The sequence below is a fragment of the Mobula hypostoma genome, chromosome 5, assembly GCF_963921235.1.
Source record: "Mobula hypostoma chromosome 5, sMobHyp1.1, whole genome shotgun sequence".
Classification (NCBI taxonomy): Eukaryota; Metazoa; Chordata; class Chondrichthyes; order Myliobatiformes; family Myliobatidae; genus Mobula; species Mobula hypostoma.
The window spans coordinates 105,715,326-105,731,274 of NC_086101.1; the positions used below are offsets into that span (position 1 = coordinate 105,715,326).

General features: G+C 45.1%; 1 protein-coding gene across 5 annotated transcripts in view; it reads left to right on the forward strand.

The window, feature by feature from the left end:
* LOC134346880 (disks large homolog 4) overlaps nt 1-15,949 on the forward strand; it is a 438,117-nt gene that overhangs the window by 330,687 nt on the left and 91,481 nt on the right. Inside the window, exon 1 of one of the 5 annotated variants that reach the window (XM_063048694.1) lies at nt 1,349-1,629. The exons of the other annotated variants lie outside the window; for them this stretch is intronic. Coding sequence (XP_062904764.1) covers nt 1,540-1,629 — 90 coding nt within the window. The 5' untranslated portion in view covers nt 1,349-1,539. Of the gene's footprint in view, nt 1-1,348; nt 1,630-15,949 lie in introns of those variants that run through there. 5 annotated transcript variants of the gene reach the window in all.

The following is a 15,949-nucleotide window of genomic DNA, read 5'->3' on the forward strand; positions in this document are numbered from 1 at the left end:
AGGGGAGGGGATGAAGGGAGAAGCTGAGTGGAGATAGGTGAGACCAGGTGAAGGGGATGGTGGGTTGGTGGGTGGGTGGGTGGGTAGGGGAGGGGATGAAGTAAGATGCTGAGAGCTGATAGGTGAGACCAGGTGAAAGGGATGGTGGATGAGTAGGGGAGAGGATGAAGTGAGATGCTGAGAGGTGATGAGTGAGACCAGGTGAAGGGGATGGTGGGTGGTTGGATCGGGGAGGGGATGAAGTGAGACACTGGGAGGTGATAGGTTAGACCAGGTAAAGGGGATGGTGGGAGGGCGAGTAGGGGAGGTGATGAAGTGAGAATCTGAGAGGTGATAGGTGAGACCAGATGAAGGGGATGGTGGGTGAGCAGGGGAGGGGATGAAGTGAGACACTGGGAGGTGATAGGTGAGACCAGGTGAAGGGGATTGTGAGAGGGTGTGTAGGGGAGGGGATGAAGTGAGACACTGGGAGGTGATAGGTGAGACCAGCTGAAGGTGATGCTTGGTGGGTAGGGATGGGATGAAGTGAGACAGTGAGAGGTGATGTGTGAGACCAGGTGAAAGGGATGGTGGTTGGGTTGGGGAGGGGATGAAGTGAGACACTGGGAGGTGATAGGTGAGAACAGGTGAAGGGATGGTGAGAGGGTGGGTAGGGGAGGGGATGAAATGTGAAGCTGAGAGGTGATAGATAGAAAAGGCAGAGTGTTGAAGTGGAAGAAATCTGATCGGAGAGCAGAATGGATCATGGGAGAAAGGGAAGGAGGGGGCAGCAAAGGGGGGTGATGGCCAGGTGAAGGAAAGAATAGGATCAGAGGGGAAGTGACAAAGGGGATGGAAAAAGGTTTTAAAATGTTGTTGTACCTGTCTTCTGTAGCCCATCCCATTTACCCACCGCCCTCTGTGTGGAAAGCTTTGCCCCTTTTAAATCTTCCCTCTCTTGCCTTCCAGTTTTATTCCCGAACACTTGGGAAAAGAGAACATAGAGTAGTACCGCACAGGAACAGTCCTTCCGCCCACATTGTTGTGTGGAACTAATCATATTAATAATCAAATACCCGGGTAAACGAATCCTTCAGCTTGCATTCACTCTGTCTTCGCCGCTGGTAATGTTAAACACTTCTGTAAAATCACCCCTCAGTCCCCTACACACTGAGGAATAAAATCCAAGCCTGCCTGCCTAACCTCTTTCTATAAATCTGGATTTCTGGCCGCATCCTTGTTAAAGGCGTTAACGGGAGTTAGTGGAGGTGATAGAGGCGGAGGGGTTAAGGGACGGGGTTACTGTGCACTGGCAGGGGAGAGGTTAAGGGGGGCTGGCAGTCTCCTGGCACAGAGGGAGGGGCAGGGCTCCTGTAAAGTGCGAGTGTGCGATGCAGGTCGTTGGTGGGGGGCAGAGAGGATCTCGTTCATCATCCGCTGGCCAGGCATCGGCGGTAAAACCGCAGCTCTCCGAGTCAGCCTCGGCGCCAGCAATGGGCAGCCGGGCTGAACAGTGAAAGCGGTAACGAGCGCGGGGGTCGCTCATCGAGGCGGGCAGCGATGTTCGTGTCCGTCTGGTACGCGAAGAAGATGGGGCGCCGCTTTATCAGCAACGTCAGGAAGGCGAAGCGGCAGCGACACTCGGTGCCGGTAAGGTGCCCAGAATCCCCTCGCTGGTGGGCCCCGCGATCCTCCTCCTAGTCACCCCCACCTTCTCGCCTCCCTTATCTCCCCGTTACCCTCACCCCCAGCCCCACTCCCGTGAACCCATCCCCGTTACCCCCCCATCACCCCATCCCATTAATCCCCATCACCGCCATCTCCCATTTAAATCCCCGTTAGCCTCTCATTCCTCTATTACCCCCGTTGCCTCCTCTTTCATTTAACTGTTTCAATTCCCCCCCCCCCCCCACTCTCCATCTATCCTTTCCACTTCCCAGTCAATCACTTGGTACTCCCCTGTCATCTGTTATCCCACTATCTCCCACCTACCCTCTTCAATTACCCTCTGTCATTTCCTCCAACTTCCCAGTTACCAGATTTGTTCCTACTGTCTCTGTTTACGCCACAGAACTTTGTCCTTTCCCTGAATCCCCCCTTTGCTTCTCACTTTTACAACCAATTTCTCCCCTGTGTTTGTTTTACGCTTTTTGACTGACTGTTCTCCTGTTAACTCCTATCCCCATTCCCCACACCTCACTCTTATCTCATATTCTGGAATGTACATACTTTCCCAACCCGTTCTCCATGTGATGCACCACTTACAATTCTATGTCCCCTTCAAACTATTTCCCCAACTATCTCCAGCCACTTCCCCCAGTGCCCTGGCCCCCCACTGTCTCTTCATGTCTCCTCCCACCATCCCCTTGCCCACCCCACCTATCATATCTCCCTCCTCCCCAACCCCCGGCACCCTGCTTCTTCATTGTCCTTGTGCCCCCGCAGTGGCTTTCACCCCTTTGCCGTCTCTTCCCCCCCAACCAGTGCCCTGCCCCCCACCTACCATCTCTCCTTCCCCTGGTGCCCGGCACCCTGCCCTGCTCCTTCAACATTTCTCTCCCCCTGCTGTCTCTCCACCCCAACACTCTGCCACCTCACCATCTCTCCCCCCATCTCTCTTTCTCCCTTTGAGGGAGTTGCAGTAACTGATTTTAAATCTGTTCAGCCTTGTAACTGTGTGAATGGATTGAATATTGCTAGTTGTTTTATTGGTGGGAGTGTGTGCATGTGTGTCAGTACGTATGGAGTTTGTCTGTCCAATGCCAGTTGCCCACTTGCGTTTGTGGGGTTGTACCAGGTTGGTACAGGGCCGTATAAATTGTTGCTTTGTTCACTGAATTTTATGTCTCAATGCAGATTTCTGTGTGGAGGTTGTGTAGTGAGAAGTCCAGTGCCTTCCACAACACTTTCCCACTGCTTCTGACAACCATATACAAATCTTTCCTAATTGTGCTCTGTACCCTGGCCATCCAGACACAAAGTGGTTATCCAGTCCTCATTGTGTAAACAAGAACTGTCTTAACTTAAAATGAAGCCCTGCAGACTCTCCACAAACCCAACAGTTCGCACCTCTCCCCCTGAGCCCCTGCCCTCCCGCAGCCTCTGCCCCCTGAGCCCCTGCCCTCCCGCAGCCTCTTCCCTCCGCGCCTGCCCCCCCGCAGCCTCTCCCCCCCCGACGCCCTGTCCTCCCAATGCCTCTCCCCTGCCCCCCCCCGTACCCTGTCCTTCCACTGCCTCTCTCCGCCCCCTGGCACCCTGCCCTCCCACCACCTCTCCCCCCATGACGCCCTGCCGTCACGCCACCCCTTCTTGTCACCACCCAGCACTCTGCCCCCTCGTGTCTGAGGTGTTGAATAGTAAGGATGTCAAGGTTATGGCGAGAAGACTGAATAATAGGGTTGAGTTGGATAATTCAGGCATGGTAGAATGGTGGAGCAGAATCGATGGGCTGAGTGACCTAACTCTGCTCCTATGTCTCATGGTCTTATGAGTGTTCAGGGTGAGTGAAGCTGTGAGCTGCTATGTCCTAGATGGGGTCAGTCTGTTGGCCTTGTGCTTATCTGGATAGAGAAAATGATTTCCATCAGGTGGTTCCTTGTGCTGGGTAGCAGCAGGTGAGCTACGTGGATACTCCGCCTCTGTAACAGTGTGATCACGTGGCTCGTCTGCTTGAGTTTCAGGTCGCTGCTCACACCAGATGGCTGATGGTGAGGCATCCAGTCAGACTCTTTGTATAGACTCTCCGTCTTTCTTGTCCATCAGTTCAGTTGCTCCATACCGGGACTGTAAACTCTGTAGTGCGTCAGGAATGGTCCAGTGCAGTTTCCGTGTGCTCGCAGCCCACTCCAGTTCTCCCGTCCCTGAGTCACATCTGTTTTCTGCTGACCGAGCCTTGCTTTTGTGACAATCTTAAATGCCTGTGGAAGTTCAAGGTACATTGTCCCACCTCGTTCATCATAAGTGTTATAACAATGTGTAAGGGCTGGGGCAAGTGAGACCCTTTCTGTTGTCACACACTGTCGGTTTTTTTTGTGAGACACTAGACTGTGTGAGAAGGGGCTATGCCAGTGGAGGGTGGGAGGGGGTTGGTGTTGAGTGTGAAAGGTGGGTAGTTCTTGAGGGTGGTGAGCCTGTGACAAGGGGTGGGGTGTCACAGTGTGAGAGGGTCTGTGACGAAGTGGGTAGTTCCTGAGAGAGGTGAGCCTGTGAGGATGGATCTGTCAGGAGGCTCTGCAGTGATGAGCTGTCTCACACACTAAGATCAATCTCACATGTGTCTGTTCCTAGTGAGAGTGATAATGAACAGTATGCTCTGTACCAAATGGAGCTCAGTGTGAGAGAGGGATCTTACAGCCCCATTGTTGTTCACCACCTCAGGACCTCACAGCTGCTGTAGGACTCTGAACCGTGTAAGGAAATATTAACAATCTTGTGTGCAGAGCAAGCTGGCTCAGTCTGAGGAAATAACAGGGTGAGTTCCGTTTGGGGTGTGGGATCTGAGTAACCAGCCCACAGCCGCAATTAGGTAGTAGAGAAACCCAGTGAAACCAAGAACTGCTGAGAAACTGCAGCAAAAAATATCTTGATGGAAATTCTATTTTTATAGTGTGTGGTCTAGCATCACCCCTAATTATTATTAACTTTCTGTTGGGAATTCTGTGTGTGGGGGTGAATGGGAAAGGGGTTGGCTCCGTTGAGTGGAAAACAAAAGGGAGTTGAGGGGGATAGTTAGAAGTTCTGGGTGTCTCATTATAGGAAGTATGTGGAAGCTTTAGAGAGGGTGCAGCGGAGATTTACCAGAATGCTGCCTGGATTATAGACCACAGTTTATGAGGAAAAGTTGAGCAAGCTATGGCTTTTCTCTCTGGAGCGAAGGAGAATGAGAGGTGACTTGAGAGAGGTGTACAAGATGATAAGAGGCACAGACAGAGCGAACAGCCGGAGACTTTTTCCCAAGGCAGAAATGGCCAATGTCTGGGGGCATAATTTTAAGGTGATTGGAGGAAAGTATGGGGGTGGGGGAGTATGTCAGAGGTAGTGTTTTTTTTTACACAGAGAGTGGTGGTTGTGTGGAACGTGCTCTCGGGGTGGTGGTAGAGGCAGAGACATTAGGGGCATTTAAGAGACTTGGGCACATAGATGACAAAAAATGGAGGGCTGTGTGGGAGGGAAGGGTTAGATTGATCTTGGTGTAGGTTAAAGTGTTGGAACAGCATTCTGGGCCAAAGGGCCTGTGCTGTGTTGTATGTTAACGGGAAAGGGAGGAGGGGAAAGGGAAGGGTGTGTCGCTGGAAAATCGGGGAGCTTTTTGGATTAGTAGATATCAGGTTAGCGGAAGGAGAGTGTTGTTTGAAGTTTCTGATCCTACTCAGTGTGGAGCAAGCCTGATGTTTGACATTACCCTATCTTGTCAGTTGATAGGTTCCTGTTCAGTAAACATGGCTTCCCTGATCATTAGGCACCCACGCTAATCAGCCCACTTTTTGTGGTCTGTCTCTCTCTAACCCAGCCTGCAGTTGATGAGAAGCTGTGGACTAGCCTGTGACCCTCTCCCTACCTAATTTGCCCACCCCCACCCACTCCCCTGAAACTCTGAATGACCGAAGTGTAAAAGCTCATCTAAAAGGTTCAATTCATAGTGACAAAACTGTGGACTCTGGCCATTGGGAGGAGGGGCACTGAATTCCCCAGGCAGGTGAGGTACAACATCCTCACCCTGATAACTTCTACTGCTCAGTGTGTGTGACTATCATACTGACAATACTTGTCTCCTTCCATAACTCTCCCTAACCTCATGCTCAAGAGGCTGCTACCTCTGGTTGTAAGATTTTTGAATGGCACTCTTACAATTAAGATGTTCTCCTGATCTCTCAATCTCTCGCATCGTGGCTCTTGCACCTTTATTTGTGTGCCTTTCTCTGTTTCATAGCACTGCATTGCTATTGTTTTCCCTTGTACTACCTCAGTGTATTTGTGTATGGAATTATCTGTGGATTGCATGGAAAATAAACCCTTTTCACTGTATGTCATGGGAGCGAGAGTCACTCAGTACCCAAGGTTTTGTACTGGGTGAAACTAGATTTACTCCAGATAACAAAACTGGTCCCAAGATGTTTCCAAAACTCCTCTCAGCTGAAGTCAGTGAGAAGTATCCCAGCCTTTCCCCATAGGTCTAAAGGTGCAACCCTATTTCTTGTTCACCCTGGTTGTTATCAGTTGTAAAGGTTTGTCCCTCAGTGTAAAGAACAAGCTTACTGTAGGTCTGTAGCCATAAACAACTTCTTTGTATTCTTGCAAACTGACTTGATGCGGCGCTGGTCATAGGTACTTCATGTAGACCATGTCGCGTGAGCTTTTATGTGGCCTTGACCTGAGAGTTTGATCCCGGTGCTGTCTGATTTTGGTCTTAATGTATGCACCCTGAGGTTATGGGCTGAAGGCTTTGCACAAGGGCCTACTCTGTGGCCCCACATTCTACACTCTGGGCCTCACTCTTGGGCTGTGTATCGTGAGACACTTCAAACAGGGCATTTCCAGATCCCACTCTCACTGTCTGCCAGCACTTTTTTGTAGCTTGGCAGGTGAGTAGAGGCTCATTGGGAGTCCGAAAGCACTATCTCCATCACTATGGAAACAGACAACCTTGAGGAATAATTTAGAATCTTCCTCCCTTGCTTCTCTACCTACGCCCGATTTAAATGGTTCTCCTGCAAAGGATTTTTTGTTTTGCCTTGTGTTTCAGGCCCATTAAAGTTTTAACTTCTGACAGAAGCATTCTCCCAAGTTAATCTAATAGTTTCGGATTCCTCACTGTTCTCTTTCAGGATGGTGGTAGCACCTCTCTCCAGTGCTAAACTAGAGAAAGCTTAATTTTATTTGTCATGTACATCAAAATGTAGAGTGAAATGGTCATTTGCATCAAATCAAATCAATGAGGATGTGCTGGGGCAGTCTGCAAGTGGCACTCACAGCTTACTTGATCCTAACTGGTACATCTTTGGGAAATAGGAGGAAATCAGAGCCTCTAGAGGAAACCCACTGGTGATAATGTACAGATTTTTTACAGAAAGAGACGGGAACTGAACCCTGAGCTTATAGTTTGTGCTGTAAAGTGATGGTTTAACTGCTGCTTTACTGTGCTGTTTCCTCCTATGATTTATATCCCTTTAACCAAGTCCATTGACCTCCTGCTTATATCTCTGATCACTAATGAATGTACTGCTATATATTCGTGCTACTGACCCACACCTTGGGCTGCCGGACTCACTTTGGAGATCACCGGATAGCCTGATACCTGGACAGGGAGTGGTCTGGGACAGACTGACGAGAAGCTCTCCTACAGCTTGGGTGCTCGCAGATCAGCAGGTTAGGCAGCAGCGTAGCGTATCCCTCAGCAGTCCATTGACAGCATCAGTTTGTCCACAGTAAGAGTAAAGCTCCTGTCTCCTGACTGAAGGAAGGGCTCGGTGACTCAGGTTTGATGTGGGCCCTGGACAGTCGGTGTAGGGCCTGCCTTTGCCCATTCCCCCACCGATGGCAAGGCGCGGCGGTTCTGGGAAGCATGGATACTGGAAGCAATGAAGACGAGAGTAAGGGTACACTAGGAATGGTCAGGAGTCAGTGAGAATGGGAATGGCAGGGCAATGATGAAAGGCAGAGTGACTTGGAGCCCAAGGGGTTAAATTCAGAAGATGGGTGGAAGTTTGAAGAGTGCTCTTACCAAGATCATTCAATACCTTGTAACCATGCTATCCCGCGATTGCGCTTCCAGCCTTCTTCATACAGCTCTGCCCAGTGTCCAATGAACCCTGAAATATGGAAAAGGATGTTCCTCACACTGTGGGAGTTGGCAAATCTCCCCCACCCTCCACTCCACCCTCAATCCAGAAATAAAATGGAGACCAGTCAGAACTATTGAAGTGAGGTTGGTTGTGTGAGGGGACAGAGGATGATTGTGGTAGTGTAGTCAGCATAACATTATAGCAGCACCGGCGATTGGTAGATAGGAGTTCAATTCCTGCCGCTATCTGCAAGGAGTTTGATGTTTTCCCTGTGACCACATGGGTTTCCTCTGGGTGCTCCGATTCCCTCCCACAGTTCAGATGTACAGGTTGGTAAGTTGTGGACATGCTGTGTTGGCACCAGACACTTTGGGGGCTGTCTCCAGCACATCCTCAGACTGCAAGTAACGCACCTTACTGAATGTTTCGAGGTATATTTGCCAAATAAAGCTAATCTTTAAAAGAAATCTTTAAATGAGCTGGAGACTCGCCATGATGTAATTGAGTGAAGGTGCAGGCTTGAGGTTGAGTTGCCCCCCTCTGCTCCTGTGTTCATGGATTGTTCTAGTGGAACTATTAGTCCCACTTCCAAGTTGTGCTGGCTCGATGTTAATCCACCGACTGTGGAGAAGCATTTCATTAAGCAGTAGTGTTTTGCAGTAATGCGCCCTGCCTACTGTTCAATAATTCAGCATTTGCTGCACCATATTTGGTGACTTACACAAGGTTTGGCCAAGTCAAGGCCTCTGGCAAGCATCTACCTAACAATAATTCTGACCCACAGCCTCCGGCAGCCGGCTCAGCTTCCAAATATAGCTCCCAGCAATTGTTGTATGTGACGACACTGTAAACCCCCTCCCTCACATCTGTATCCAGCTGCCCCTTTATCCCAGCTAGCTGTTATCTGTATGTCAACCTCCTGGAGCCCTGGAATGGATTCCAGTCAGTGACCCATTCCCAAAAAAAGTCTTTCCCCTTCTCTTCCTGTCCTGATGGAGGGTCTCAGCCCGAAATATCGACTGTTTATTCATTTCCATAGATGCTGCCTGACATCCTGAGTTCCTCCAGCATTTTGTGTGTTACTTTGGGTTTTCAGCATATGCAGAATTTCTCAAGTTTATAAATTAAACTTCTGAACCACTCAATTAAATTCCAGTCAGTAACATTACTACAAATTTGATATTCTACTTCCCAGATACCTAGCAGTCTGTACATACGAAGTAAATTTATTATCAAAGTACATACATGTCACCATATACTATCTTGAGATTCATTTTCTTGCAGGCATTGGCAGTAAATACAAAGAAATTTTATAGAATCAGTGAAAAACTATACGCAAAGAGACTGACAAATAACTAATGTGCAAATGTAGGCAAACTGTGTAAACATGTAAACAAATAATACTGAGAACATGAGTTATAGACTCCTTGAAACTGAGTCTGTAGGTTGTGGAATCAGTTCAGTGTTGTGGTGAATGAAGTTACCCTCAATAGTTCAGGAGCCTGACGGTTGAAGGGTAGTAACTGTTCCTGATTCCGGTGTTGTGGGACCTCAGGCTCCTGTACCCCCACCTGACAGTAGCAATAAGAAGAGAGCATGGCCTGGGTGATGGGAGTACTTAATGATGGACGCTGCTTTCTTGTGGCAGCGTTCTGTGTAGATGTGCTCAATGGTGGGGAGGGCTTTTCCTGTGATGGACTGGGTTGTATCCACCACTTTCTGTTGCCTTTTCTGTTCAAGGACAGTGGTGAAGCAACCTTCTGAACCCCTCATTTAAACTCCAGTCACTATCATTGCTACGTATTTGTTCTATATATTAGAATCAGGTTTATTATCACCAGTATGTGCCATGAAATTTGTTAACTTAGCAGTAGCAGTGCAAAGCAATGCATGATAATACAGAAAGAAAAATAAATACCCAATGATAGTGTTAAACTCTGAGTCAAGGAACAACATCCTGATATAGGTGTTTGTATTGTCCAGATGATCTAAGGCTGTATGAACAGCCATTGAAATTACGCCTGCAGACATCCCACCCTGCAAAAACTCATTTCAGGGAGGAGGCATCATCAATTTGCGCGAGACTTCCAGGAGAGGTGGGATGTCTGCAATTGAGTAGCTCCTTAGCAGCTGGCCAGCTAGTTTAAATAATGTTAGCTATGCTAATGAATGAATGACACTTGTTAAACTCACCTCAACATGTCTTTTACAGTCTTAACCCACCATGGGCAATAGAAAAGTCACTGTTGCAAACAGTGCAGTGAGCAACACTGTCATTATTTTGACCCCTTAATAGGCAGGGGTACACTTTAGTGTAGTCTGGGGTGACGTACGTTTTCTATTTTCTCTTTTTGGAACACTCTGCCACTCTGACTTTTTTTGGAACTCTCTTGCTCTCGCTCTCTCTCTATCGAGTGTGCGCGCTCTCTCACTCATGGTCGCTCTCATTTGCGCTTGCTTTCTCGCTCTCACACGCATGTGCTCTCTTGTCGCTCTCGCTCTCACTCGTGCTCGCTCTCTCGCGCTTGCTTCTTGCTCTTGCGCTCGCTCTCTCGTGCGTTCTCTCACGCTCGCTCTCAAAAAATCAATTTCCGGGACCTTGTATAAAATTTGTGGGCATCAGGGAGCCACTATTCATTTGCAGGAGACCCCCAGAACTTCCGGGAGAGGTGGGATGTCTGCGTCTGCTGTAGGCCTATTGTGGCGATTGGCAAATTGCAGTGGGTCCAGGACCTTGCTGAGACAGGAACTCTTTCTAGCCGTGACCAAGCTGTCAAAGCATTTCATCACTGTAGATGTGAGTGCTACTGAGCGATAGTCATTAAGGCAGCTCACACTATTCTTGGGCACTGGTATAATTCTTGCCTTTTTGAAGCAGGTGGGGACTTCCTATAACCCCACCACCCAAGCCATCAGTTTGATTCTAGCCTGTAACTCACTCCCCCAAGTTCCTCAATTAGATCCCAGCTTGTAACTCACTCCTAGATATCTGTTGTTCCATTAGTAAACCCCTGAACCCACTCAGTTAAACCCAAACAAATGAATCTTTCCTTGGTGTCTGTTTCTTGGTATATAAACCCACCAAACCCCTTGATTTCAGCCTGCTATTAAATCGGCTCTGTAAAGGGGAATATTTGTGCGTAGCATGGCTGCTGTGGGAATTGATTTGAGAAATTCAGTGTCTGGGCGCTGTGAGGAATAAGGCTTGGCTGTGGCACTCTGGGTGGGTAGGGTTTGAGTCAGGCCTGTTGGACAGGACAAGGCAGGCCCTTGGAGAGGTGAGCAGCACTGAACAGGCTGGGAGGAAATTGGATTGCCCTCACGAGGAGGGGTGAGAAAAGATGGGGACGGGATTCTCTGAAGCTGAACACATGAAACGGTGAAGATATGAAAGCCAGCTTAGTCTGAGAGGCTGCATTAAAGGGTAGGCAGTGGACAGGCAACAACCAGTGAATAAATAATTTGTGATAAATATTTAGCTGTTTGATGGTCTATCCATCGCTTACAAGAGGAATTAAAGGCAGGTATTAAATTTGGGAAATGTTGCCTGAGGATTGGAGGTTTAAGTTGAATAAAGAGAACTTGATAGAGTGTAAGTAGAATCTGGAAGTGGGCTACTGAGAGAGAGAAATCTCTCTGGAAGAACTTCTGTAGGTATGTGGAAGAGAAGGGAATAATGAGAGCAAACGTGTGTCCCTTGTGGACAGAGCCAGGAGAATTTATGATGGGGATGAAAGAAATAGCAAAGGAATTAAATAATTACTTGGTGCGGTCTTCAGAGAAAAGTCTTCTCAGACTGGAGCAAAAGGAGTCCAATGTAAATGAGGAAATCAAAGAAATTAAGCGCTCTAGTTGCATTTCTTTGTTGCCTGAAAACTGATAAATCCCAATGGCCCATAGATCTGTATTGCACAGCTTTGTTAGAGGAATCATTAGAGCTACTGACAGCACAGTGGTGTAGCTGTTAGTATAACGCATTATAGTGCCAACAATCACAAGACTGAAGTTCAATTTCCATCACTGTCTGTATGGAGCTACATTCTCGCTACGGCCACTTGTGTTTCCTCCCTTGCTCCAAAGAGGTCCAGTGAGGGTTAGTGAGTAGTGGGCATGCTTTGTTGGTGCCGGAAGCCTGGTGACACTTGCGTGCTGCCCCCAGCGCAGCTTAATGCTGTGGTCGTTGATGCAAATTACACATTTCACTGTATATTTTGATGTACATATGACCAATAAAAGTAATCTCTTTACTGGGGGGGCATGGTGGTATAGTGGTCAGCAAAAAGCTATTAAAGCACTTGTGACCCAGGTTCAATTCCTGCCACTGTAAGAAATTAGTTTGTTCTCCCCACATGTTCTAAGACATGTGGTTTGTATGGGTGAATTAATTGATCACATGGGTGTAATTGGCCTATCACCATGCTGTATCTTTAAATAAAAAATAAAATAAAGGATGCTCCAGCTGTTGTCTTCTATAACATGAGAACAGCTCCTGGCAACTACAGGCAATGAGAGGTGATACAGTATATATAGCTTTGAGCAGTACCCAATCAGAGAATGGGAACCTGAGAAGACATAATTCACTCAGGTTTGCCGATTGAGTAGAAAAGGCAGTGAGTTGCAGCAGTTTGGAACTTTGAGCAGTGCCTCGTCAGCATTTGGGATTCATTGGCAAGAACAAATTAAAGTAAGGCAGGGGCAAGCAGAGAGTGGTCATCATTGGAGTGGACAGAGTTAGAGTGGGGATTTGAAGATGTAGCTCTTAGAGGCTTCAACGTGGAGAAACTTGAGTAAGAGATGGCAAAAAAAGGCTGTAGGTAGAGATTCCTCCACCCCCACCCCCACCACCACCATCACAGTTTATTGTTCTTGCTTCTTTATATTTCCTCAGTTAGAACAGTAGAGATGCCAGACAGAGTAGTGGAATGCCCCTCTTGTGGGATGTGGGATGGCAGGGAGACCTCCAGTGTCCCTGAAGAATACTCCTGCAAGAAATGCATCTAGCTGCAGCTTATAACAAACCATGTTAAGGAGTTGCAGCTGGAACAAGATGAACTCCAGATCATTCGGAAGACTGAAGGGTGATGGACAGGACATATAGAGAGGTAGGACACAGGAAATTGGGTGGCAGTCAGGAGAGGGAAAGTGGTTAAACAGTCAGTGCGGAGTAACCCTGTGGCCAGCCCTCTCAACAACAGGTATACCACTTTGGATACTGTTGGGGGAATGACCACAGTGGAAAGTCACAGCAGTCAGGTCTCTGTAACTCAGAAGGGAAGGTGGGCGAAGAGGTAAGCTGTGGTGATAGAGGATTCATTAGTTAGGGGAACAGAAAGGAGATTCTCAGATGGTCCTCCTATATATGGAAAAATAAACATCTTCATTTAAGTAAAGTTCATCTTCAAAAACCTAAAAAGTCTGGAGGTTTAGCCTTACCTAATTTTAGGTTTTATTACTGGGCAGTTAATATACAATAGCTTACATTTGGGATATATTATATTAATTGTGCAGACTGTCCGGTATGGGTTTCTTTAGAAGCTAATTCTGTTAATAAATTTAATATCATTTCTCTTCTTGGATCCACACTTCCTTTATTTGTAAGTAAACTAACTGATAATTTAATAGTTAAACATACTCTGAGGATCTGGATACAATTTAGAAAACATTTTGGTTTATTGAGATTTTCCCTTTCTAGTCCCATTTATTCTAATTTTTTTTTTAAACCCTCCATGACTGATTTAGTTTTTAAAGAATGGGACAGGTTGGGTATTAAATGTTTTTGGGATCTGTTTGTTGGAGGAAATATTTTTTCATTTGAGCAATTGTCAGCTAAATATAGCCTACCCAAAACCCACTTTTTTAGATATCTGCAAATTAGAGACTTTCTAAGATCTCAATTATGTACATTTCCTATAAGCTCAGATAAGAATTTACTAGATGTAATTTTTAATTTGACACCTTTTTATCATGGTTTAATATCTAATATTTATGGTATGTTACTGGAGACGAGGAATGTTCCTTTAGATAAAATTAAGAATCTCTGGGAACAAGACTTACAGACATCAATATCTGAGGAAACTTGGAATGAAATTTTTAAACTGGTTAATACATCATCGCTATGTGCTCGCCACTCCTTCATACAATTTGAGGTGGTACCTAGAGTCCATATGACTAAGGATAAGCTATCTCATTTTTATTCGGATATATCTCCCTACTGTGACAGATGCAATAATGGAGAAGCTTCATTAATTCATATGTTTTAGATTTGTCCATGTCTTGAAAAATATTGGAAGGAAGTTTTTCTTTTTCTTTTTAAATCTTTTTATTGAATTAGTACACAAAAGGTAAACCATATAGGCACTAATACACTGTTGCAATATAACTTTACAAAAGATATTAATACCCAAAATAAAATTAGTACAAGCAGTGCAGTTTAGATATAAAATAACAAGGTAATATAATAATATACTAATTTTCATACATATCAATAAGGAAAAGAAAAAAAAACCCAAAAAAAACCCACCATGCAACTAATCTAAAAAGCAAAGCAAAGCAATGGGCTAACTAGGAATCAAGTAGAGTTAAACAACTTAAAACAATCACGTCCTCAAACCCGACCTCCATTAAAAACAGTTAAAAAGCAAGAAGGGAATGTAAATATGGACAGAGAGAGAAAAAAAATTACATTAAATGAAAATGTTGAATAAAAGATCTCCAGGTCTATTCAAATTTAGCTGAAGGATCATAAAGATTACTTCTGATTTTCTCCAAATTTAAACATAGTATCGTCTGGGAAAACCAAAAGAACGTAGTTGGAACATTAGTCTCCTTCCAATGTTGTAAAATACATCTTTTCGCCATTAAAGTAAGAAATGCAATCATTCTACGGGCTGAAGGAGAAAGATTACTGGAAATTTTAGGTAATCCAAAGATAGCAGTAATAGGGTGGGGAGAGATATCTATATTCAATACCTTTGAAATAATATTAAAAATGTCTTTCCTAGAAGTTTCCAGAGTAGGACAGGACCAAAACATATGAGTTAAGCAGGCTATCTCCCCATGACATCTGTCACAAAGAGGATTAATATGAGAATAAAAACAAGCTAATTTATCTTTGGACATATGTGCTCTATGGACAACTTTAAATTGAATTAGGGAATGTTTAGAACAGATAGAGGAAGTATTGACTAGTTGTAAAATATGCACCCAGTCATCCACCAAAATAATAAAGCCCAATTCCTTTTCCCAATCTGACCTAATCTTATCAAATGAAGCTTTCCCAAGTTTCATAATAGTATTATAAATAATAGCCGTTACACCTTTCTGACATGGATTAAGGTTAATTATAGTATCTAAAATATATGTAGGAGGTAACGTTGGAAAGGAAGAGAGTATAGTACTTAGGAAATTTCTAACTTGGAGATAACTAAAAAAATGTATTCTTGGTAAGTTATATTTATTAGATAATTGTTCAGAAGATATAAGGGAACCATCTAAAAATAAATCCAAAAACCGTGAAATACCATTAGTCTTCCAAATTTGAAAAGCACGGTCCGTGGAAGAGGGGGGAAAGAATATGTTGCCTAAAATAGGAATCGCAAGCCCATATTGATTAAGATTGAAAAATTTTCGGAATTGAAACCAAATACGTAAGGTATATTTAACTATCGGGTTACAAACCTGTTTGTGGCGTTTCAAATCAAAAGGAAGAGAAGAACCTAAAATGGAGCCAAGTGCATAACCTTGAGCAGATTGTAATTCCAATACTACCCATTTAGGAATGGATAGTGTATCTTGATCAAGTAACCAAAATTTCATGTGTCAAATATTAATTGCCCAATAATAGAATCTAAAGTTAGGTAATGCCAAACCTCCATCTCTCTTAGCTTTCTGTAGATGTATTTTACCCAGTCTCGGGTTTTTATTTTGCCAAATAAATGAAGAAATTTTAGAGTCAACTTTGTCAAAAAAGGATTTTGGAACAAAAATCCGTAGTGCCTGAAATACATATAAAAATTTTTGGCAGAATAAACATCTTAATCGCATTAATACGACCAATCAAAGTTAAGTAAAATGGAGACCATTTAAATGAAAGTTGAGTAATATGATCAATTAAGGGTAGGAAATTAGTCTTAAATAAATCTTTATGTTTACAGGTAATTTTAATCCCAAGATATGAAAAATGATTATTA